Source organism: Fusarium venenatum, assembly GCF_020744135.1.
Source record: "Fusarium venenatum strain MPI-CAGE-CH-0201 chromosome Unknown EDB82scaffold_1, whole genome shotgun sequence".
In the NCBI taxonomy this organism is placed as follows: domain Eukaryota; kingdom Fungi; phylum Ascomycota; class Sordariomycetes; order Hypocreales; family Nectriaceae; genus Fusarium; species Fusarium venenatum.
This window is the reverse complement of record NW_027072129.1, coordinates 147524-171716: the sequence shown is the minus strand read 5'-3', so window position 1 is coordinate 171716 and position 24193 is coordinate 147524. Positions and strand designations below refer to the sequence as shown.

At 46.2% G+C, this 24193-nt stretch overlaps 9 protein-coding genes across 9 annotated transcripts; 6 read left to right on the top strand and 3 right to left on the bottom strand.

Annotated features, from left to right (window-relative positions):
- Positions 1 to 203: 203 nt before the first annotated feature.
- Positions 204 to 1819, bottom strand: EDB82DRAFT_453883 (major facilitator superfamily domain-containing protein; the record flags this gene model as incomplete). Its single annotated transcript, XM_065607828.1, has 4 exons — positions 204 to 374; positions 424 to 677; positions 729 to 1418; positions 1519 to 1819. The coding sequence occupies 4 exons, from the start codon at positions 1817 to 1819 to the stop codon at positions 204 to 206; spliced, it is 1416 nt and encodes a 471-aa protein (XP_065465187.1).
- A 741-nt stretch (positions 1820 to 2560) lies between these two features.
- EDB82DRAFT_481982 (uncharacterized protein) lies at positions 2561 to 5235 on the bottom strand. The gene is made up of 3 exons (XM_065608177.1): positions 4448 to 5235; positions 3500 to 4395; positions 2561 to 3448 (listed from the first exon to the last, which is right to left on the bottom strand). Exons 1-3 carry the CDS (start codon positions 5077 to 5079, stop codon positions 2682 to 2684), a joined length of 2295 nt encoding a protein of 764 aa, XP_065465186.1. The 5' UTR covers positions 5080 to 5235; the 3' UTR covers positions 2561 to 2681.
- A 149-nt stretch (positions 5236 to 5384) lies between these two features.
- Positions 5385 to 6841, top strand: EDB82DRAFT_531315 (Pyruvate/Phosphoenolpyruvate kinase-like domain-containing protein). The gene is made up of 3 exons (XM_025732569.2): positions 5385 to 6085; positions 6141 to 6196; positions 6248 to 6841. Exons 1-3 carry the CDS (start codon positions 5652 to 5654, stop codon positions 6796 to 6798), a joined length of 1041 nt encoding a protein of 346 aa, XP_025591481.2. The 5' UTR covers positions 5385 to 5651; the 3' UTR covers positions 6799 to 6841.
- Positions 6842 to 7594: 753 nt separating this feature from the next.
- EDB82DRAFT_481978 (uncharacterized protein) lies at positions 7595 to 11114 on the top strand (the record flags this gene model as incomplete). Its single annotated transcript, XM_065608176.1, has 3 exons — positions 7595 to 10345; positions 10404 to 10523; positions 10572 to 11114. Coding segments are annotated over exons 1-3 (2984 nt in total), but the record flags the coding sequence as incomplete, so codon positions are not given.
- A 1133-nt stretch (positions 11115 to 12247) lies between these two features.
- On the top strand, positions 12248 to 14183 carry EDB82DRAFT_531313 (uncharacterized protein; the record flags this gene model as incomplete). Its single annotated transcript, XM_065609235.1, has 5 exons — positions 12248 to 12339; positions 12397 to 12472; positions 12528 to 13003; positions 13067 to 13717; positions 13765 to 14183. The coding sequence occupies exons 3-5, from the start codon at positions 12709 to 12711 to the stop codon at positions 14181 to 14183; spliced, it is 1365 nt and encodes a 454-aa protein (XP_065465184.1). The 5' UTR covers positions 12248 to 12339; positions 12397 to 12472; positions 12528 to 12708.
- A 206-nt stretch (positions 14184 to 14389) lies between these two features.
- EDB82DRAFT_453872 (uncharacterized protein) lies at positions 14390 to 15980 on the top strand (the record flags this gene model as incomplete). Its single annotated transcript, XM_025732571.2, has 3 exons — positions 14390 to 15040; positions 15096 to 15230; positions 15282 to 15980. 3 exons carry the CDS (start codon positions 14390 to 14392, stop codon positions 15978 to 15980), a joined length of 1485 nt encoding a protein of 494 aa, XP_025591483.2.
- Positions 15981 to 16786: 806 nt separating this feature from the next.
- EDB82DRAFT_424362 (pectin lyase) lies at positions 16787 to 18021 on the top strand (the record flags this gene model as incomplete). The annotated part of the gene is made up of 2 exons (XM_025732572.1): positions 16787 to 17620; positions 17671 to 18021. The coding sequence occupies 2 exons, from the start codon at positions 16787 to 16789 to the stop codon at positions 18019 to 18021; spliced, it is 1185 nt and encodes a 394-aa protein (XP_025591484.1).
- Positions 18022 to 19608: 1587 nt separating this feature from the next.
- EDB82DRAFT_481973 (ferric reductase like transmembrane component-domain-containing protein) lies at positions 19609 to 22074 on the bottom strand. The gene has a single exon (XM_025732573.2). It carries the CDS (start codon positions 21601 to 21603, stop codon positions 19663 to 19665), a length of 1941 nt encoding a protein of 646 aa, XP_025591485.1. The 5' UTR covers positions 21604 to 22074; the 3' UTR covers positions 19609 to 19662.
- Positions 22075 to 22355: 281 nt separating this feature from the next.
- EDB82DRAFT_481972 (putative beta-hexosaminidase) lies at positions 22356 to 23689 on the top strand. The gene is made up of 2 exons (XM_025732574.2): positions 22356 to 22830; positions 22880 to 23689. Exons 1-2 carry the CDS (start codon positions 22514 to 22516, stop codon positions 23463 to 23465), a joined length of 903 nt encoding a protein of 300 aa, XP_025591486.1. The 5' UTR covers positions 22356 to 22513; the 3' UTR covers positions 23466 to 23689.
- The last annotated feature ends 504 nt before the right edge of the window (positions 23690 to 24193 follow it).

Here is a 24193-nt window from a genome sequence, read left to right as displayed (position 1 = left end):
ATTTGGGATAGACTAAGAAAAAGATGGCTATTAAAGTGAATTGCTGATCCTGAGTGGGCCGGCGACAGGGAAGCCTCTTCCGGGCTTGGTCTCGGCAATAGCATTGTCGACAAGAGCAAAAATACTAGTGATCAACCACCTCTTCCTTGGCGGCGTCCTAGACCAAGGGGACAATACATCAGCAATGCCTCGGTTTTATTATACTAGTATGCGTAGAACAATCTTTCCTCATTGTTCGACTGTCTGATCTTGCGGTTCTCCCTAATCAACATCCACCTAAGAACCCAAGCCAACAAAGCTGAAGCAGCTGAGAAAGCAGCACTGCTAGACATGGCAACGGGGTACATAGGCGCATCCGAACTTGGCCAGAGATACTAGACCACGTTAGTAATGAGGCGATATCTCAACACTTAGGGGACTTACTGGTGTATAGATGGGTCCAAGAGTGGCAATAGTATTTGCCATGGCTAAAGAAATGGCCTTCTTTTCCTTTGTTTGACCACATGTGCTAGCAACCCAACCGAGGATGACACTGTTACAAGCGTAAACCCCGCTGGCAAAGACGCACATAGCAAAGTAACGAGCACCGGTGTTATGAACTGTGCAGGCCAAGATAAAGCCAAAGACAGCCATAACTTTGGCAAGGGTAATATGCCAGGTTCTTTCGTTCATTCGTCCTATCCGCTATCAGTCACTTTCAAGCTATCAAGTTGATGCCAAGCGCTTACCTGAGTTTGCGGCCCATGCGATACAGACGATACCCGACACGATATATGGAGGGCAGGTAAGAGCGAGGGTAGTATTGCGGTCAAATCCAAGTGTTCCCACAATGGTAGGGAAGAAGTTCTTGAAGTTACTGGCAGCCATATGGAAGTGTTGCATGAAAACAAGAACCCAGAGCCGAGGATCCTTGCAAGCATCGAGAAGCCCGGCAACGGTTGTAGTGTTTGATCGTAACTGGACAGTATCGGCGGCAATTCTATCATGTGCCAGCTGACGTTCCTCTGCTGTAAGCCAACGGGTCTTGATTGGCTCATCAGGCAAGATCCAAGCCGAGGAAATGGAGATGACGAATGTGATGATTCCTTGAATGATGAAAAGCCATCTCCAACCTGAAAGACCAGCAACTCCACTCATCTTGAAAACGCCGATAGCTATGAGACCCGCGAATGCAGTTCCACAGATATTGGCAGTGAAGAGAATAGAGATGCGGGTGGCAATCTCTTTTCGAGTATAAAATATCGAAAGCATATAGAGCGCTCCGGGGTAAAATGGGGCTTCGGTGACGCCAAGGAAGAATCGCGTAAGGAGGAGCCCTTTGAAGTTGTGACAGATAGCAGTGAGAGTGCTCACAACTGCCCAAAGGCACATAGCCCCTGACATAAAAAACGAAGGTCGGATTCGGGTCATGAGCATATCTAAAAGGACTGTTAGCAGACAGAAGTAAACAGAGAGGTAGGAATTGCTCACTGGATGGGATCTGTCCGAGAATGTACCCAACAAAGAGAATCGAAACACATGTTTGATACTCTGTAGAAGTCAGGTTGAGCTCCTTCTCAAAGTCGTCCAGTCGAGCAACAGTGATGGCATTGCGATCAAGATAATTGAACCAGTACATAATCCAAAGCATAGGAAGGATAATCCGGTCAAGCTTGCGCACGAGCTTGATCTCCGCAGGATCGATCTTGCTGTGCGCACCTGTGTCATCGACCCCGGTCAAGATTTGCGTGTCATGCTTCTCGAGGTGATGACACTGGCCCTTTTCTTCCACATCAAGGGTATGTTTGCCGGTTTGGGTCTTGTCAAGAGTTTCAGACATCTTAGTCATTAAAGTCCAAGTCTAGGTGATTGAGAAGTGAGAAGATGGATGACCTTTGTGATCGTTGATGGACAAGCGAGTGGACCGCCATTGATATACATAGTTGGACAAATTGTGGCAACGAGTAGTTTTGTCCAGATTACTAGCATAATGCTGCTACCCCAGATTACCCCGCATTGCAAGGTCAACACTAGCAGTCTGGTTGGGATCCAAAGACGAACCCTCACTAGTGAACAAGGTTCAGCCTGTTGTAGCCGTTGCTAGGTAAAATTCGACCCTAGTTAGTTCTCCGTGACGATGTTTTGCTGGGGTATGTTAGTATTACTTCTCGAATCGGGCTGTACTCTGGAGTATTGTAGGTTCTATACCATCGCGATGGCATTGCTATTTGATGAACCAAGAATGAACTTCAAAATCACAATTACTGAACACTCAATGCCTGAGCTGTCCATGCATAATCGAGCACCCAGCATTCGGCAATGCTATTCTGAGCGGTCTACTGAATTATCCTAGTGCCAACTATCCTTTCAATTCTTAATGGTTCGATTTTCTTACTTCGTCACGGTGCGTTGCCGCCCTGGTTCGCCGGATAGGGGCGGATGTCTACGGGCCGGCATGGCGATGAGGTATCGGAGATCTGAAACGCGTAAAATTGACTTTTTAGGATGTACGTTCCCACACAATGTTCCTTTTTCATCATCGTGCTGCATTTTTAACATGAGATAGCGAGGAATACCGAGTGCATTGGCAAGTATGTTACAGCATGAACGCATGGTGTAGACGTGGAGATAGTTCATAAATATTGCTTAATAAGTATCTCGGACTTTGGCTGTCAACGTTATAGCTACGGAAATTCAGACCTCTATTGTTCCAGATCTGGAAAACTCCACAAGAAGTTCAAACAATCAACGTCGAGTCCTAAAGCAACTTGATCGCAGCCTTCTCCGAATGGGGCAATACTTGAATCAAACGGAAGTGATAGCCACGTATCTCCCATGTTAAAGTTCATAAAGGTTCCCCCATCCTCAAGTTGTTGGGAGCTTAAACCTGATAAGTATTGAGAAAGCCCATCGGTCCCAGTCTCAGCTTGACGAGAACTTCCAGGAAGGGAAGTTAGTACACTCTGATCACTAGAGCTGTGCCCTTGAGCTTGTGTGAGATGAGCACGGAACTGTGCTGTATGCTTCTCGATAAGGTCTGCATATCTGAATGCAAAGTCCATGTCGTCGCCCGCAGATGACTTCAACGTCGAAGTACATCGATCCAATGTATACAGAGCGTCATTTACATCTGTGTGAGTGGAACCAACGCTTAGTGCCTTGAGAAGAAATACGGATGAACTGATGACGCTGATCTTTACCCGAGCTGGAGCGTAGGGGAGATGGTTCTTGAAATCGCTTATAGTAGCGATGTTTAAAACCTTTTTAGTGTCTGATATCACTTCTTGGAGGAATCTTGCATCTTTGGGAGTGATGAATGCCGAAAGAACTTCATCAGGATTTGTTGTAGCTGCTGTGAATCCAGCAGAAGACGCTCTGGCTACGACAGCTTGAATAGAGATGGCGCCAGTGCATGCCTTGAGGTGGTGAAACTCGATGGACAAAGTGTCTCTTAGAGGCTCCATAACGCCTTTGGTGACAGTCAGCTTGGGGTCGGGAACAGGATCTTTGCGTTTCGTACCTTGACCTATGGCATCAAATTTCTCTTGCCAGTTTGAAAGGGTATGCGAAAAGTGCTCAAGGAGATCCATATAATGGTCGCCAAGCACCAGACTTTGTAAATGTGTTGCCGACTGGAAAAACATAGATGAGGCTGTACGAGCTAATTGTGTAAACTCTAAACTAGGCTCCATGTAAGCCAACCAGGACTTATAAGCTGATTCATTGGTGTTCTGAACTGGCAGACGAGATGCAGTGACGGATATCGCTTCAGGAATGACAGACGGATAGTTTAGTCTGGTAGCAGTTTGTGTGATATAGACGTAAAGCAGTTTCTGGGCTCGACGGCTGCGAAGCACCTCTGTGTCAACAGACTGAGCCGCATCTCCATGTTGTGTTGACAGTACACCGAGCTCATAAGCGAGGTTATTCGCCATTCCAAGAAGCATCCAGGACATTCTGTTTGCTCGCTTCGCAGGTTCGAAAACATCCTGTCGCCAGCGAATGAGCGGTTCTTCGTTATTTATGTGCTTGCGGTTGACACGATCATAAGCAGGTGTTATCAAAAGACCATCCCAGCCATCCGTCTCTGGGGGGAGATGAAGGGTCCGTGGGTGCCAATCGGATATCAGGATGAGGCTCTCGATTGTACCTATTGTCCTTGTTTGTGAAGTCGACGATTTCTCCTGGCCTAACAAGATACGTCTGATGAGAACTTCACAATGATTCCAGAGCCTTTGATGGACATAGTGGCTTCTAGAAGTGCCACCGGCACCAGGAAGCTTGAAGAAGCGCGATGATATCATCAGAAGTGTACAGCATAGCATGGCCTCTTCGTAGACAAGGTGGGAGTGGGCAGCATGGTTGCGAAACTGATCTAGTACCACTGGAGTTAGTGGTGCTAGCTTCTCAAAATATCTATCATTATCAGTAAAATATGGCGAATAGAAAGGCATGTAATTGGACTGACAAGTCGATATAAGTAACAGCTTCTTGGGCCGTGAACCAGCCTTGACGAACGAATCGACACTTGTCCCACATATCCAGACAAGCGTCGTCGGGTTCAGATAAAGCAGTGATTGTAAAGCCGATTCCATTGTACCCACCGGATATAACCTTTGGACCGCTGCATTGATCATTATTCGGCAAATGGTTGGCTTGAGACGGGGTGGAACCAGAAATACTGTGACGTTGCCCAGCAGCAGTGGACAGAAAGTCTAAAGCATCGTTGGTTCCAGTGACTATGGTCGACTGCACACGGTCATAGAGGGGATGGTTGGAGCTGTTTGGAGATGGGTCGAAGCTGGGAGCATCCTGAGGGGAGAGATTCGTTGGCTGCGCATTCTGGCGAAGTGGGTTCCGAGACGTAATAGTCTCAGCTTCCGTCGCTGTTGGGTCCCGATGAGTCCATTTCGGGGCCTCGCGGTGCTTGTGGACTCTGGGGCGGTGATCGAAACGGCATTCACGGTGCTCTCTCGCACATTTAGCGCAAGGAGGGCTGTCTTTGATGACACATCTCGACTTGCGTGTCCGATAAGAGACACATGCGACGTAGCTACGCTTGAAGGGCCGGGTATTGCTGGGATTTTCAGGGCTTTCCATTGGGGACGTACAGTATGGTATCGGTCGAAATGAGACTATTAGTGCATGCTCTGTACGGCCAACTCCCACTCTCACATTGATGTGCTCGGCTAATTAGCAAAAGAAATGATAAGTGATAACCTAACTACGGATTGGATGTTCAATCTTGACCCAGGTCAAAGGAAAACGGCGTACCGGGGGTTACGTAGTAGATGCCGAAGGGGCTTGAGCGACGGGCCGTGACTATCCGCGTCGGTCCGTCTCCATCCGGCGAAGTCCGTCAAGTTAAAACTTGGCGTAGTAGCGCAGTGAAAGACGAAACGTCACTTATCAGTAGGTAATTGTTGTACCAAGAAGAGGGCGGAATTAGAAGATCTAAATAGCCGTTTCGCATCTTGAGGCATGACTTCAGCTGGCCGACTCGGCACCGATGGCTGGGTCTGAGACCGAACAAAACACTGGAAAGATGGAAAGGCATTGAGTATAAATCAACTCCGTTAGACTGGTGCATTTAGAGATAATAACATCAATCGATCAATCAATCAACACAAATCCAAGAACAACGACTACTCAACCTCAGCAAATCATCCACCATGTCCAAGTCAATTGTTAACACCAAGCCTTACCCTTTCCAATTTGAGGCAAGCCAGTATCCTACAATCAGGCCCAATGGGAAGGGTGTCACGGTTGATTACAGTAATTGTCGTGGGGCCATACCATCTCTCCAAGCATCTAAAATCAGGGCCTTGGTGCAAGAGGCCCACGGCGACCCATCAAAAATTGTGGCCAACGTCTGTAGCTACGACGCCCTGAGCTCGCGCTTGTGCGAGGAAGCTGGCTTCCCAGTAGTCTTCCTTGCCGGCTACCCGATGGCTTCCGCACACGGACTGCCTGACACTGGTTACATTGCTTTTGGGGAAGTTGTCAGCAAGATTCAGGAGGTTGCCAGGGAGGTCAGTGTTCCCATCTTGGTTGACGGTGATACCGGCTATGGTAGCCCAATGAATGTTCGTCGAACCGTGCAAGGGTAAGACATCTATTCCAACTCAAAGCTTAGTTCAAAATTGACTTGCTAAAAACAGGTTTGCAAAGGCTGGAGCTGCCGGCATCATGCTTGAGGACCAATCGTGGCCAAAGCGTAAGTTGAGACGCATTGACCGGGAGAGTTGAGCTAACTTGGAATAATTAGGTTGTGGACACACCGCTGGAAAAAGTGTTGTGTCTCGCAGTGAAGCCTACGCGCGCTGGCAAGCTGCTGTGGATGCCAGAAATGAGGGCCAAGACATCTGGATCCTGGCCAGAACCGACAGTCTCATCCATGGATATGACGAGGCCCTGGCCAGGGCACGCAAGGCCATTGAGATTGGAGTCGACGCTGTCTTTGTTGAGGCGCTTCCAGACCTCGAGACTATGGAGCGCCTTCGAAATGATTTGGACTTTCCACTGGTCGCCAACATCATCGAAGGTGGCAAAACACAAAACCTTGCTGCAAAAGATCTTGCCGCCTTGGGTTACAGTCTAGTTTGCTACCCTTGGACTCTAGTCGCAGCCAAACTGAGAAGTATTCGAGAGGCTTTGGAGAATATCAAGGGTAGTATGATGGTTGGGAAGCCTCCGGTGGTTCTTTCATACGAGGAAGTATGTGACGGGGTTGGTTTCAATAAGTATTACGAGATCGAAGAGAGGTATCAATATGAAGGACGAGCAAATGGTGCCAATGGGCACCAATGGAAGGAGTAGTTGGTAGACCTCATACGTCACGCTCATCAGGACTAAAGTCACATCAATTGAGTTTATCACATAACAACACTATGCTTCTAAACCGTCGATGATCGATGTCATCGGAACTGGCCCTGTGAGAGGTTTCACGCGACACGATGGCGAACAACCTCCATGACAATCATGGAAGATAAGATTCATGCTAACTGCCTTATTATAATATGACCCATGCATCAATTTACCAGTATGACAGTCAGGATATGCAGCTATCCCAGGAACAAGCTCAGGTCAATGACTTATTATCTGACCTAAGCAAATTGATCTCTTTGTAGTAATGTATTCTTAAAGAAGAGGTTTAGGTTCCGAGTCCCAGTTGCAAACAATCTCCATAACAATAGTAAAAGACAAGAGTGATTCCAATTGCTTTGAACTAAGCTCTACCATGCATCGCTTTCCTAATATGCTAGTTAAAATATGCAGCTGTCCCAGGAAGGACCTCAGGCCAATGGCTTGCCACCCGTCGTAAGCAAATCTATACCTTCAAGGTAATGTATCACCAAAAGAAAAGCCTGAGTCCCAAGTTCTGGTTGCAGTTGGTTTAGTGCGAGGGGCGGAGCCAACCCCGGATAAGGGCGGTCCGCCTGAACCACCGATGGAGGGTCGGTCCGTGAGGGGAATGCCAAAGGTCAACAGCATTTCTGTTCCATTTCATCTCAATGGTTCAACTAGCCTCGGTTGTTTATCCGATGTCGGAATTCTGTTTCGCTTGGTTGGGCTCCATCTCATGTCTATTTAACTGTTGATTGTAAGATAGGTAGCATAAGCACTAGAACTTGATCGATACTCATCAACAACATAACATGCCTATAATCAATGATCCATTGTCGTTCAAGATAGCCCTTCTACCGGGCGATGCACAGGGATCGCAACTTGCCTCATATGTGGAACGTACCCTGAACTTGATACAACACATCCGCCCAGATGTTGCAATTCAAATATCCAAGCACGACTTTGGGGGCGTGGCTCTAGAAGCTGGCAACCAAAGTGCTCTGCCCGCGTCAACATTAGATGCCTGCCTGCACGTCGATGCCACTATTGTATGCGCTTGCGGTGACCCCAAGTACGGCATCAAGCCAGAGCAGGGTCTACTAGCACTTCGACAAGAACTTGGAGCGTGCGCCAACATCCGGCCTGTCAATTTCCCCTCAGCCCGACTGGCCCAACAAAGTTCTTACAGGCCTGAACTCGTTGAAAAGCTTGACATCACATTCTTTCGCGACCTCACAGGTGGAGTTTACTATGGACCTAGACAAGAGGCGGGTGATGATGATACCGCATACGACACTACACACTATTCTCGCCAGACTATCGAAAATTTGGCAAGATTGGCGGGCACTTATGCGATGAAATTTACTCCACCAAAACCGGTTCACTCCATCGACAAAGCTAATGTTATGGCTACCTCACGGCTATGGAGATCGGTCGTCACGGACGTCTTCAAGAACGAGTTTCCTCAGGTCAAGGTAAACCATGTCTTGGTGGACACTGCGTCCATGATCCTTGCAGCAGACCCACTCAGTTTGAACGGCATCATGTTTGCTGAGAACATGTTTGGCGATATCTTATCTGATCAAGCGGGAGGAATACTCAAGTCCCCAGATATCCTAGCATCTGCGGCAGTGTCCACTATTTACCGGAAGGGTTCACCAATATCGCCCGGAGTTTTTGAACCGTTCAACCTCAAACCTCAAGAGAAACTTACGAATCCTCTTGGTGTGATACAAGCTGTTGGGTTAATGCTTGAGTTGTCGCTAGGCCTGGAAGCCGAAGCCAAGGCTCTAACCAAAGCTATCCGCCGAACGCTGGATCCTATCGAGCAAGTCGGATCAAATACAAGAACGACGGACATCGGTGGGACGTCCACTGCTGACGATTTTATGGATACCTTACTACACAACTTTGATTACTATCTCGAGGCTTTGAATTCGGCCGACTCTGCAGGCTCGCCAACCCCAAATCTATTACCACTCACGTTCAATGCGACAACAGAAGTACGACCCATGGGTGTCATTGAGAAAATCCTCACCCATGCTGGTATCGGCCTCAATAAGCCTCACGTCGAAACTGGAGATATGATATGCGTCAAGGTTGACTGGACACTTACCTCTGAGCTTCTATGGGGTGGCATGGAGAAGACATACGATCAGATGGGAAGGCCTCGGCCATTCCGCAATGATAGGTTATGGCTTGCCGTGGATCATATTGTAGACCCTCGTACGAACCACCAGGCAAGACAGAAAGGCCTTATCGCCAAGGCAGAGCGATTCCGTCGGGAAGCCAAAATCATTGACTTTCTTCCGGCCAACACCAGTATCATGCACACGGACTTTACCCGTGAGAGAGCCCAGCCTGGACGCATTGTCGTCGGTAGTGATTCGCATACTTGCTCAGCTGGTAGCATGGGATCATTCGCCGTTGGGTTTGGCGCTGCTGACGTTGTCATGCCTATGGTCACTGGTGAAACTTGGTTCCGTGTCCCTGAAGTTTGCAGGATCAACTTTGTTGGAAAGCTGCCTTTTGGCGTTGGTGGAAAGGATGTTATTCTACACATCCTGGGTCTCTTCAAGCGTAACACTATTGCGTTTCAGCGCGCTGTTGAGTATGGTGGGCCTGGTCTAAAGGAGCTATCTATGGATGCTCGATTTGCCATCGCCAATATGACGACCGAGTTCGGTGGTATGGGCACCTGCTTCGAGGCTGATGAAGAGACAGCAGCTTGGATTGCACGACGGCAACTTCCAGAGCATCGAGATGGTGGTCTTTATTTCCGTGCTGACCCCGGTGCTAAGTATATTGACGAAAGGACCATTGATCTCTCTGAGGTTAACCTGACTATGGCGCTTTATCCTAACCCCGATGATGTGGTTCCCATCCAGGAAAAAGCCAGCATGAAGTTGGACGGATGTTTCATCGGTGCTTGCACAACCACTGAGGAGGACTTGATCGTTGGTGCTCTGGTCCTTGAAGCTGGACTTTATGCAGGCTTGCGGCCAACTCCTCATGGCAAGCGCCGCGTTACTCCCGGAAGTCTCATCATCATCAAACGTCTAGATGAGCAAGGCCTTCTTGACGTCTATAGACAGGCTGGTTTCGAGGTCGGGGCACCTGGCTGTTCTTATTGCGTTGGTATCAACGATGTCGATGTGGCTGGTGAGGGAGAAGTCTGGCTCTCCTCTCAGAACCGAAACTTCCGAAATCGAATGGGCAAAGGAAGTTTTGGAAACATTACTTGTGCAGCCGCTGTTGCAGCGTCCAGTTTTCACATGGCTGTTACAGATCCTAAGTTCTTACTAGACCAGTTGGATAGTGCCAAATTAGAGAGACTTGTTAGTGGTAGTCGATCTAGTGGTCCACAACCAGCTTTGCACATCATCGAGCCCAGTCCGGAAGTCTCGTCCAACTCGGTGCCAAATATTCTCAACAGTTCAGAGCCTGGTTCACCTGAGATGTCAGCAAGCTCGAGAGTCATTCGTTCAAAGGTTCAAAGATTTGGGGAGAATGTTGATACGTAAGTCAAAACCCATTAGTCGCCTGCATATGTTCAGATTTAATACTGACTGGAATAGTGATGCTGTTATTCCTGCTGAATTCATGCCTGGTGTCGACAATGCCGATCTAGGAAGTCATTGCTTTCAATACTTCCGTCCAGAGTTTCGAGAAAAGGCCAACAATGGATCACGGATTATGTGAGCTTCTTTTTCTTCTTCATCAAAGTAAGCACTAATAGTCGGCAGTGTGGCAGAGCACGGCTTCGGAAGCGGCTCGTCTCGAGAAGATGCTGTTCGAGCCTTGCAGGGAGCTGGTGTAGAGGCAGTCATTGCAAAAGGTTTCGCCTTCATCTGTGAGTGTATGCTTACTGATGTATTGGACTCATCGCTGACATGGTTTAGATGAACGAAATCAGTTGAACATGGGCCTGTTCAATATCAAACTCCAGGATCCGAAATTTTACGAACTGGTGCAGGAGGACTCGGTTATTACAATCAACAAAAACAACAAAATTATTGAGATCGAAGGACACCGTGAGATCTTTCCTTATCAACAGTCAGAGATCGAAGAGACCCTCATTGAGTCCGGTGGCGTGTTGCCGCTGTATAGCAGATTCGGACGTAAAGTATTCCAGCATATCACGTTGCCCAAGGTCAAAAGTGCGAGGAAAAAGCCGAACTGTAGTCCATCCAGTAGAATGAATTTCTCAGACAGTGACAAAGACTCTAATATAGAGTGATAATACAGTTATAATTTCCATCTTATATGAAGAGTTTAAAAGCATATACACTCATGCAGCCTCATCACAACCTTCTACTAGTATCCCACTTTCGTCTATATAAAAGTTCCATGAAGAGGGCCCATGCCCTTTCCCTACTTAGCCTCAGTAGCAATCTGTCCCCACAGCTGAAGAATAATCTCATCTTGAATAAAAGACTCCCTTGTGTTAGTCCCCAGGCTGACATCCTTTCGTTCTGAAATTCTCGTCAGTACGCCATCACTTCCCTTGAATCCTGGCCACTTATCCGGACGAATCAATGCTTTCCAAGCAGAATGAAGATTACCATTAATATTGAACGCATAAATATGAAAGATTCAGCGTATAATGCACCTAAACACTTGTTGTACGATGTTTAAAACGTACCTCGTATTTCCAGGTGCAAAGGTAAAGGATGGCGACACCCGAAGACGTCCTAGTTGAGATTCCAACTACAGTTACCTCTTGGGGTCAGCTATATGGCGGGATAGTACCTGACACCCTGCAGCATGTTGTACTGCACCACGATAGGTCGATAGTAGTAGGGTCTTTATTCATTTGATGGGGTTCTCCTCAAAGTTTGGTAGATTGATTCGTGCAGGTTCGTCAGAAAAGGAATCCGATTCTTACACAATACAAAAAGGATTGTGAGGCCTGCTAAGCAGCCCACTTTCCGTTCCTTTAACAGAAAGAAAAGACCGCTGTTGGATCGAACATTGAGTGCCGAAATACCAAGCCTCCATGTCAGTCAACTTGTCTAATAATAGCTGCATAAAGCACAGATGTACTATGTAGTGCAGCTGGTGGGAAATACCACATACAGTAGAAGCAGCATTTTCCTAAAATGGCACGGTTCCTAAAAGGGTAAATGCTGGGATGTGTTGCAGTCTGACCATAGCCGCGCAGAACAGGGATATGTAGCAGCTGATGCTGACAAGCTGAACAACTACGGGCCTGAAAACAAAAACCCCTGTCATCAGGCAACGGAGGGATAAGGTCTCTTATTACTTCTCTACTATCAATTGCATAACTCAAACAGACCGTTGTTGTCTTACTCTGCCTTGTGCATTTCTGGCGTTGAAAAGTGTGGCATAGGTTTTACTCGGCATTGGCGGAGTCCTTCAACTGTCACATCATTCATACTAAGGCAGTAAGACAGAAAGTGGTAATATACCAAAAACATGCAGAGGAGTTTTAATTGGATGCCTCGTTATTTTTCGAAAGATCGTCAAAGCCTGGGGAAGTTATCTGCAATGGTAGGCTATGTCATGATGTTGATTTATTTTTAGGCGGTTATAATAAATCACCTACAGAGTCTCCCATACTCGTACAAGTAAGAATGTCGATTACGACAATAGATGTGCGTCCTGGAGATATGTATAGTGCAAGGTAAGCCTCACAGCCACATGCAAGTCCCGATCTGTAAAGATAATGGGTTTCTCAGGCATATCTGCGCCGTCATTCATGATACATTTCAGGAAGCAGCACCACCATCAGTAGATGAGGCCTCCAAAATACGCGCTTTCTGTCAGATGTATATAAGCGACCATCGTGCTGCCGAATTCCAGTCAGATTCAAACGCCTCACACTTCGAGTAAAGTCTATCAATCGTAGGCAAAGTCGCCATGAGTCACCAAAGCTACAATCTACGTCATCAACCTAGGGCACATGGTTATCAACCGGCCGTGCCGTCTCGACCACACAGACATGGCCCGTCGGACGTTGAGGACCAAATGGGAGACCACCCAACCTACTCTTTCTCAAAGCCGAGGAAAGGAATCTGCAGATCCCCATACGATCCAGTCAATCTATCTAAAAGGAAGCTAATTTTTGCCCGATGTGCCCTATGGTTCGGCCTTGTCGCAACCGCTGGACTTATTGCCTATATCTTGGTTTACTATGTCATGGCTCGAATCAAAGGTGTCAAGAGTTCAGATATCCCTGCAACCCAATTCAATCGGTACAAGAATAGCTAATTTGCAGAATGTATCCAGCGAACGCCCGATATGGCCGTCAATTGCACTTTGCTTGAGGCCAACCTTGACACAACCCTACGCCCGAATTTTGACTGGATCGGACAAGACAATCACCATCACTTCATGTCCGGCCCAGAATTTCAAATCACCAACGATGCTCGCGACCCGAAACCTTCGTGGTGTGACTTAGTCAGCTGCTTCGCGGACTGGACGGTTATCCCATCCACGCCTCGTGATAGCGCTTTCGGACTTACGGGCCTGAGAGCGTGGCAGAGTGTTCTTGTCGTGGGCTTTGGAGTATTGTTGACTTTGAAGTCAATGTTAGCCAAGCCGAAAGCCTGTTCTGGGGCAAGAATTGCTATCCACTGGCCTCAGTTGTTATGGAAAATCGGCCAGACTGGCTTTTGGTGGTGGGGATTTGGGACTCTTGCCAGCGATCCTGAAAGGGCTGGGCCCGTGGCACTTGCGACTTGGTTAGTAACTTGGGATCTAGCAAATGGTCTACGCTATCATCCTTGGGCTTGCTACTTCGAACCAGACTCTAGGTTACGACGTGGCATTAGCGTTGGACTTCACTTATTGACATTTACCACTTGGGCCGCAACGATCCATGCTGTCGTCCTGCACAATAGGCGGGATTCAATACAGAAGTACGACTGTATAGCCTCAGGCCTCGAAATAGCGCCGGGTCGTCTAATTGTACAGCTGAAGAACTGTGCTCGACAACATGGATGTTCCAGAACCCTGACTTCATGAGTCAAGGCGAAGAGACATCGCTGAAGTTCTACGAAATTCCGGTTTACATGCAACTGGCAGTTTATCCTCTTTTTGCCGTCGCCGAACTATGTCGCCCTTGGCTAAGCGATGAATGGCAGAGAGGGGTACAAATCATGCCCTTGTTTAGTTTCATCTTCGCAGGATACATGGGTCTTGTATATGCAATTCCCTATTTTATCTCTGCTGATCCCAAGCTTCCTTTGGATTTGAGTAATGGGTTTGCGACGGTAGCCTACGATTTCAGTTGCCGAGCTGTTCATATTGGTATCAGCCCCAAATATGCTTACCTCGACATTAAAGGTTTATCAAGGGACTTGCGTATTGCACGCTCATGGTTCAATGCTTGATTGGAAGGATTGGTATTGTATCCGCTCTAATTGGTTAGTTTGATGTCTAAATATCTATAAATAGTATAGAAGGAACATTTAGGTGGTAAATGACTATACTCCTTAAATATATATCAGGCCACGGGAAGGCGCGGGTAACCGGAGCCTAATCTGAGATTGCTTCTTCCAATGAGACACAAATCACTACCAGCAATTGTTTATAAGTGATGCCACCAGAAAAATTCAAGTGTTTTACTAGCCAGACTCCAACATTTGTCTTTGTGGATACTTCTGAAGCCACATCTAATGGGACGTCAAGTCAAGACACAAAGGTCAGTGTTAGAAGGCAAGCCGCTAGATCGGGTCGCAAGTCTCACCAATACAAACAATCCCTCAAATCAAATACATCTGTCCCAGCTTCAGACTCATGGAAAGCCTTCGGGGGAAAATTACCAACAGGGAAAGAACCCAATGAGAAAATCCCACTTCAGCCCTCTCCCAAAGGATACGAATCACTCAGGGCAGTATGCAACTTCGACATAGTAGATTTGGCTACTTTCACAGAAGTGGACTTAGCCACTAATGCTCATTTATCTTTACAAAAAGAACCAGGATGGCGCAAGGAGATACTGAATAGCTTATCGCCTTCATTTTTGATGTATCTCCCGAGTCGTTATGGACAAGATCCCTTTTTGGATGACGCTATACACTGCGTCACAGCTAGGGCGGGTCAAATGGTTGGCTTCCCAATGAAACACGACGTACCTGAGCTGCTTTACGGCAAGGCCCTGATGAGTTTACAAAAAGTAATTTCGGACGGGTCGTTTCGCCCAACGGCTAATTGTTATGGCGCTGCGCGCTTACTAGGACTTTATGAGGTGTGTCCCTGTCTTGTTTAAGCTCGATAGAAAGTTTAACAGTATTGATGATTAGTTACTCGGCGAGCCCATTATGGGACGTCTGTTTGCTCATTTTCGCGGCAGTATCAAGTTGCTAGAACTAAGGAAGCCTGCGCTCTATGAATCTGCGTTTGATAGGGCATTACTCAAGAGCCACGGGCCAAGTATCGTACGCAATAGCGGGGGATAACCTCAGTCCCAGAGCTGATTACCTGCACAGGTAGTCGACGAGCTTTACAGGAATAGCACCTCAATGTTCCAAGACCCAGACTGGCAGTCCCTGTTTCGCCATGCAGCTACACTTGAAAAGGACAACGAATCTTCCTATTGGTGGAAATTCTTCTCTGTCACTACATCCCTACCAGGTATCCTGAAAGATATGAGAAATATATTCGCAACAGGAGCATATCAGTACGGTGACACAGATGAGAGTGGAAAGGTCCTGAATAGGGCAAACAACGCCTACAAACAACTACATGCAAACAACGCCTTATACCAGCGCGAGCCACCCCACGCCTCTTCGCTTTTTAATCTGCCTGTTTCCCCAGAGTCATCCGAGCGTATAAGGTTACGTGAGTTCTTCTTGTATACGATGATCTATATGTGTCGCATACGAGCTACGCTGTCTACGGAAGAAATAGAGCGTTACATTGCAGAGGTAGAGGCGCAAACGTTTGCAACGCAAGCGCTACTAATTCAAAAGACAGCTAACATATTTGATCGGAACATGGCATGGCATCTGGAGCAGAGGAATGGTTTGGCTCATTCGGTCATCCAGACTAGAACTGATTGGTTGTCTGATACAATATGTAATAGAGACAGGGGCGAGCTACATAAGCTCTTGGCACAACGTTGGTTAAAATGGGAGAGCTCTTGGAGAAATAGCGTCTTGGAAATTGAGTACAGGGGAGAGTTATAGTAGCATTAATCAGTAAAGTAAATAACATGATAATATAATAGTAAGCCTTACGCAGAGACAATGGTGACAACGAAATCATACTCAGCATGACTGGCAAGACTAAGTTATCCCTGTACTATCAGGGACACAAATGAGGGTTGTCTCTTGTGTCAGTTTCCCAAAGTTCCTTCCTGCAGGTGGCCACAAGCGTCAGCAAGGCAATTGCCCACTTGCAATATTGTTGTGGTAAGATGCTTGAACATTACATCTCATGGTTTTCACTACTGGGAGTTTAGTCAAGAAAAGCCAGTTGCTAATGATAATTACTATTTACTAGCAATTATTATGTTATTACAGTTACTAATAGTCACGATAGCTGTAGTATGCCTCTCTACTGTTAATTATACTAAACGTAATGTTGCTGCAGTCACTTGTCCATTAATACACAAGTCAAGAATTACAACCGGGGTCCCCTGAGCGAACGCTAACTTAAGAAACTCTCTCCCAAACAATGCAGTTCTATTTAGGTTTAGCATAATTGGATACGCAATAATAAATATCAGTGGTTCGTTCATCCGCGAATAGTACCCTAGATTTGGCCAGGGTTTCTCCTTATTTGGCAATCTCGGATCACTCACGCCCGTAGAAATTCTACTATCTTACCCCCATATTACAAAAATGCTTCTCGTTTATTGGAGCGCGTGGGTTGAATGCAATGACGGGATACTTTAAGTCTTGGCACTTTGTATATAAGTAGAAGGTATTCTTGCGTACAACTGTCAATTTAGAAGCACAGGATCAACTATCAAGCACTTCGACTCATCAAAATGAAGGCTCAACTTTTTATGTCCCTCTTAGGTGCGCTACCCTCGGCTTTGGCCCAGCACAAGGGCAGTCCCTTTGGCTTCGCCTCTGGTACAACTGGCGGAGGAAGCACCGCTCCGGTATACCCAACTACCACTGCCCAACTGGTCTCTTATTTGACTGATTCTTCACCCCGAGTTATTATGATTGATCGTACTTTCGACTTCCTGTCGTCGGGGGGCACCACTACGACTCGATGTTGCAGCGACAATCGCACGACAAAATGCCCTGGTGGCTCTTCCAAAGGCCAGCTTTGGATCCAGGACACGTGTGACGCGGCTTCTGGTACATGGGAGGCATGCACGTACAACAATTCTCCCAGAACTCCCATTGATGTAAAGAGTAACAAGTCCATTGTCGGCGTCGGCACCAAGGGTGTTATCCGAGGCAAGGGTCTTCGCTTACGTGGCAGCGTCAGCAACATCATCATCCAAAACATTCACTTCACGGAACTTAACCCTCAATACGTCTGGGGTGGTGACGCTATCACGCTTGACGGCAGTGATAGAGTTTGGATCGACCACAACAAGTTCTCACTCATCGGACGTCAATTCATTGTTTCTGGCTGGGGTGCTGCTGGTAAAGTGACTATTTCTGATAATGAATTTGATGGCCGCACTACCTGGTCTTCTGGTTGCAATGGGAAACACTACTGGTCTCTGCTGCTCATTGGTGCATCTGACTTCTACACTATTGCTGGAAACTGGTTCCACGATCTTTCTGGTCGCGCTCCGCATATTGGAACCGCTCAGGGTAGCTCTCAGATCGTGGCTCATGCTGTAAACAACTACTTTCAAGTAAGTCTGGTACTCTGGGTCCATATCATAACCAATGCTAATATTTCCAGAACATCGGCGGTCACGCATTTGACGTAGACACAAACACTTGGCTACTCATCGAAGGAAACTACTTCGACAGTGTTACCACTCCCGTCACTCCTGCTAGCTTCACCAATGGTGGCAAGATCTACCATATTCAGACCGTGGCCGATGCTTCAGGCGCGCAGAGTGCTCTTGGCTACATCCCTGAGTGGAATCGTTCTGGAGGCAATACTGGCGCTGTGAGTACTCTAGTCAACAAAGACGCAGTTAACAAGCTCGGCCAGTACAAGAGCAATATTCAATGGTCCCATTGGGCTGTTGGCGATGTTCCAGCCAATGTCAGGAGTATTGCTGGTGTTGGCAAAATTGGCAACTGATACTGGCCCGGTTTACTTCTTTATTAAGTATGTTATGTTTTTGTAAAGATCATATAAATATGTTTTATTAGCTTTTGTATATTTATACTTCATATAAACAGTAGAAATGAACTTTCAATACTGCTTTAGTATTATTACATAGTTAAGTGAGTCTATTAATAATTTTTGTTTTTTTAGTATATGTCCGCAATTGTTTCAGCTCCGAGTATTCCACTTTTCTCCATATAAACTTTTACTTCCTGGATAAATTGGCTATTTTAACGACTTAGAATGGCTGGACGGATAAAGAAATGGGCATCAAGTGGCTAAAGCACTTTGACTGATGTATAACTAACAAATTACTTAGTACCCATCGACTTCTAATCCTCGACGGTTACGAAAGTCACTACTCCGCTGACTTCGAGCTATATTGCCCGGGGAAGGGGGTGATCACGCTTTATATGCCGCTTCAATCGTCTCATCTACTTCAATGATGTTGGGTATTTTGGGTCATTAAAAAAAAAGCCTGTGAACGAGAAATCGAGCAATTTATTAGAAGGTCCATAACCTTTTTTCCAAGACCGAGTTCTTTTTGGCCTTTCACACTGCATTCCAAGCAACTATGAAAGCGATTAACATTAAATGCGGGTTTCCTATGGAGACAAAGTTTCCTAATATAAACGTGACAGGGCAGCTGCCTGAACTTTATCATGTCGGTGGTAAAAGAACCTTCTGTTGAACCGGTTCCTCTTCCAACCTCAAACAATCGTCCAAGACACCTACAGTTGCCACCCATATAGGAAAGGTAAATTAATACGCAGACTAGATCCAATGTTCCTTTAGGGCATTATGACGTTCTAAGAATTAGAAAACCTTATTGTAATTCTTGCAATTGTGCATTGCCTCCCAGCCATCACTACCAGGAATGGCTTTGGCAAAAGTGGTCCGTCCACCTTCCTGACACGTAGCTAGAAGTGCATATCTCTGGGCGATGCTATGATGTACAACATGTTAAAATATAGCATCAAAATAAAGGATGACATCCGTCACAGGCACTCGAACATACCAGACAATGTAATTGATGGTTTACCGAAGTTGTAACTACGAATATATCCTTTTTCTTATAGTTCGAAAGAGGTGTTGGCAGGTCGTTATATCTTTCGGTCCTTTGAATATAGAGGTAGCCTAGTCCATCTTCGTCTTGTAAGGTAGAGAAGCCACACCGATTGTATTTAGAAGCTTACCTGGGACATGGCTAAGCCATTTATTCGTTGTCGCGTTGGTGAAAAAATTCTTCATATCGTCAGGAAAGTAGTCTAAGTCGGGTGTAAAAGCGGTAATCCGATGCGAAACTATCTAATGGGTTATACATCAGCAACGGCTCAAATTTTAGGATAGCGGCTTACATTTGGGAACAAAGCCGGCCACTTCGCCTACTGTCTGGAAAGAAGGGGCTTCTTGTTTGAAGTTGACGACCGCAAGGAGAAGGATAAGCATCAAGAATAAAAGCGTGGTGTCAATAAACCATTTGCATCTTTTCCACATTATAGTCACTAGGGCTTGATGCAGCGACAGAAACATCCGGAAGGTAGATAGTTGGAATTACCACTTGATAATAACAATAGATCGTGAATTGAATGATATGATAAACAAAGATGAGAACTATTCCAATCTATTATCGCATATTAAAGATACATCGAATCGATCATCACCTTTCCATACTTGTGCACCAGAGTTACAAGCGGCGACGGCAGATCGCAAGTCGCTAATCATACTGCCTGGTCCGCTTGCAAACACTATAGTAGGGCCCCTGATAGTACCCTTCACAAAGTTGGGGATCATTTCCGTCAAGTCTGGATGACAGTTTTTAGAGTTTCTGTCGACACCGTTTCTCGCTTCATCTGAGTCAGACGGAGCCGATGAGGATGTGCCAACATCAGCTTCCTTGTCTCCGTGAGCGGTATTCTGTATGACTATAGGAAGGACTGCCTCTCGAGTAACATACACATTCACTTCAATACCGTGTGAATCGACGGCTTGGTAAATCGATTCGAGCTCATCTTGGACCCACTGCTTGTCTAACTCCTTCCTGATAGCCCAAATCAATTGAACCTTGCGTAACGACGATGGCGATTGCAAAATTGACTTGAGCAGAACGGGCAGAACGTAAGTTATGCCTGTACCACCAGCGACACACAAGATATTTGTCTCTGGTGTCAAACCCTCTGTGATGGACTCTCCGTAGGATCCAGAAAGAATAATAGGAGTGGTTGATGTTACGCCCTCAGTCATTCTTTTCTGCGCCAACTTTGCAAGCTTCTTCGTCTCACCTTGCTTTGCGCGTAGGATGTATGAATGTCTGACAACCCCATCTTTCAACACTGGTAGACTCAAAGGAGTGAAAGGATGTGATTGCCAAATACTGCATTCAGTAAAACAGAGATAAAAGTGTTGACCAATGTTCCATGGATCCTGGGAGTGCATGAAATCTAGTCTGAGGATATCGCCGTTGTCAGAGTCCGGGAAATATTTCATGGCGGCATGGATACTCTTGAAGCCGACAGAACCGTCATCCATGTATTGATAGTGAATTAAGCCACCCCTGATCAGTCGAAGAGTTCGGTCGATGAACCAGATAAGAAGGGACGAGTAAAGGAAACAAGAGAGCTTGTCCCAATGCGCATAACATGCACCGATATATACCATCGCCAGTACATAATGGGCCTTTCGGAAGAATTCGTAACCTGTTCGATGGATGACAATTGGCAGACTGAGAATAAAAAGAAGTAGTACCAGCAGCGTCGCGACGATTCCCCAGATCATGTAAGTTTCCGTGATCAATTGCATGGCAGCGTCAGGTTGCGGGGCGTAGAGCTTCGTTTCAATAACAACCCATCCGATGGTGTGGAGTAAGGCTTGGGCAAGAATAATGTACCCGAGCCAACGATGCAGGAAGTTGAAGCTTTGGTAAGGGACGCCAGTCAAGAGACTCAGGATCGATTCGCGACTGGCTAACATGACTGTGAGGGGTGTAAGTGCGTAGGCGAGGACACCAATTCGATTTGACCAAGGGCCGAGTGTTGTTCTGATAGTGTAGACGCCTTCCATGTCCGGTACAGCGACGACCCAGATCCTGTAGCTAAGGCCGGCAAAGCTAACAATGATCATATACGCTGTCAGGATTGCAAGAAGAGTGACCTGTAAACGTGTTGTGCGACCAAAGATGAGACGTATCGAATCTGGCAAAAGGTACGAGCGGAAAAAAGATGCCACAGCCCTCTTTACCCGCGTCTGTCGATTGTTTGTTGAGGAAATTGTCTTTTCATTGTCCACAATGAAAAACTCATCGGCTTTCGGTGACGACCAAATCTTACGGCAAAAAGCCCAGATCAATAAAATACCAATGGCCATGGCCCAGAAAATACCAACGAATAGCATACTAAAATCGTGACCAGAATAGACGAGGTCCAGGTATTGGCAGGTTTTGGCGTCTTTGACACAAGGAAGAGCACGATCTGCATAACCCCAATGGGGTTCCAGTGTGCTAGCTTCGCTCATGTTCTGAATATGGCGAGCGCCGAGAAGACTCCGATGAGAATCCATTTTGGGCGATTAATGATGCCGATAGCGATGGGGAGGCAGACACCAGGCAGAGTCGAGGCAGAGCAAACGACAATCCTTCATTCCTGACCAGTGTCAAGGGCATTATGTATTAAAGCTACTTGGCCGATATGAGTGGGGTATGAGAGTATATGAGTATGTTGGCATTCGAAATATTGCAACGTTCTTCCTTGGCGTACCATCAAAATAGTTCGCTTATTTAAACCCTTGAAGCCACTTATCTAGTATTATATCTCGTTCCATATCCATCTGTCCAGATAAAACGGGAATTTAACCAGGTTTGGTATCGTGTTAAGTAGCCAAGAATGACACGCAGGGAACGCATCACATTTCTAGCTTCATAGGGTAGGTTGAGAAGAATTGAGCACATTCCACGGTCCACAATCGATCCCACTTTGATAGGGTACATCCTGAGACCACAGCGTATTTTACTGGAGATTGGTAATGACAGGGTTCTTCATAGGGCAAACCCTTGGTTGACATGCAGCTGTTGAGAAAGATTGAGCACGTTTTGTACTCCGCGACAGATTTAAGACATCACCTTATCATGCTGGATTATGAGCTTAATTCAGCTTCATCTGTCCGATGCGGTGTAGATTGTCATTTGAGCTAAATTATGTGACGACCATAAGCACACATGAGACTATTGAATAAATTTGACGCAAGCGGTTTAGCTTAATGGTAGCTGTATATAATTAGTAACGCTAAGTTAAGCCGGAACCGGAATAATCGTAAGACTCGACAATTCCGTTGCCGTTGATGTGTTGAGACGGAAAGGGAATGGTCAAAGGCCTCCATGACCACGTTCCGTTCTACAAATTGAGCTGTGGCCTCACCTCCAATTTCCCCACCTCCACTACCACTTTCGCCAAGCATCTTATCGTGCCAAGAGATGAATAGTACTCTTTATCCTCATCGGGGCTTTATGCTCGACACGGGTCGAAAGTATTTTCCAGTCAAAGCCATCCTCAGTCTGTTGGCCGTTCTCCATCAGTACAACTTCAATGTCTTCCACTGGCACATCTACGATGCACAAAGCTTCCCTATGCTCTGGCCCGCCGACGGGGGATTGACGAATGCAAGCATAAAATACAGTGGCTCGCCTTATTTCTATAGCTCTGAAGACATTCACAAGGTTGTTACACAAGCACAGAGCTTGGGCATCCTGGTCTATCCTGAGACAGACATGCCTGGCCATAGCGACATTTGGTATGTTTTCGCGTCTCGATTTACAGTACAGCAATATAATATTGAACAGGGGAAAATGGAAGAAGAATCTAGTCGTTGGCAAAGTAGACCTCGAAAATCCAGATGCTCAACTGGACATCAGACCGCAAAAACAACAAACCTACGATTACATAACTGATCTCGTATCTACCACCGACAAATACTTCGGGTCTCCCCTTCATCACTTTGGCGCGGACGAAGTCGCATACATGTGGAATACTAAAGACGACAACAAATTGTTCAACAATTTCCTCAATTGGCTCAAAACTCTGGCCCCGAATAAATCGCTCATTCTATGGGACGACCCGCTCACTGATGAGGAGAAGCGCATCAAACTCTCCAAGGACTGGATCATCCAAACCTGGCACAACGGTGCTACTCAAGGTATCCTGAAGAAGGGACATCGAGTGATTATCTCGGAGTCTGAAACCTTTTATATCGGTAACGCAGATCAGGACACAATTTCCTCTTTCAAATTCCCCGATAATCCCAATGTGTTGGGATTTGAAGTTGTCTGGTTCACGTCTGAGGATGATGATCCACATGACTTTCGCAAGAGTTGGGTCATGGAACCGATCAAGGCTGCAGCAAAGATCCGCCGACCCAAGAAGAATTGATGATGGTACCTAAGGGTATTTGGTTTAATCTGACCCTATTGTAAGGAGATACATCATGCCGAATTAAGCAAGGCAACGGTGGATGAGTTGTTGGACTTGGGGTACATCTCAAGACGTCCTCGCAGAATGTCCCAACCAATTGCACGTCAGACTATAGATAGTTGTTCTTAGCGTTCAGGTACACGACAGTCAAAACTACGATTTAAAAAACAATCTTTAGATCGGATGTATGAAATCATCCATGTGTCTTGACTTGTTCATGCATTTATGTGTCGTCTTTGCATTGGTCCAGCTGTTCTCAAAGATCCAAACGACTCAGATCTCAGCATGCCAGGACTTATGATGAGGTCAGAAACATTCTAGACAGCCTATTTTTGATTTAAAATAAATTGAAGAAGGTGTGGCAATATTAGTCGCTTCATGGAGATGTTCTCAGACAAAGGTACGTTAAAAGCAATTTCGATAGCAACGTTGCAGCTAGATAGGTGCACATGGGCCGGTATTTTCAACGGCAGTGGAGAATTCCCCGCACCAAGCAAGGACGGCTTGGAAAAATCTATCTAAGTATAAGTTCTTTTAATCGCGGGATTATTGATAGTTGCATGAGAATCATTCGATCTACCCTACAGACTCACCATTCGCTACATCAAATTGACAAATATATAACAACGTATTGTACAGCATACAGAGCTATTCTTAACCATATTATATTACTTGAAAAGTCTAGA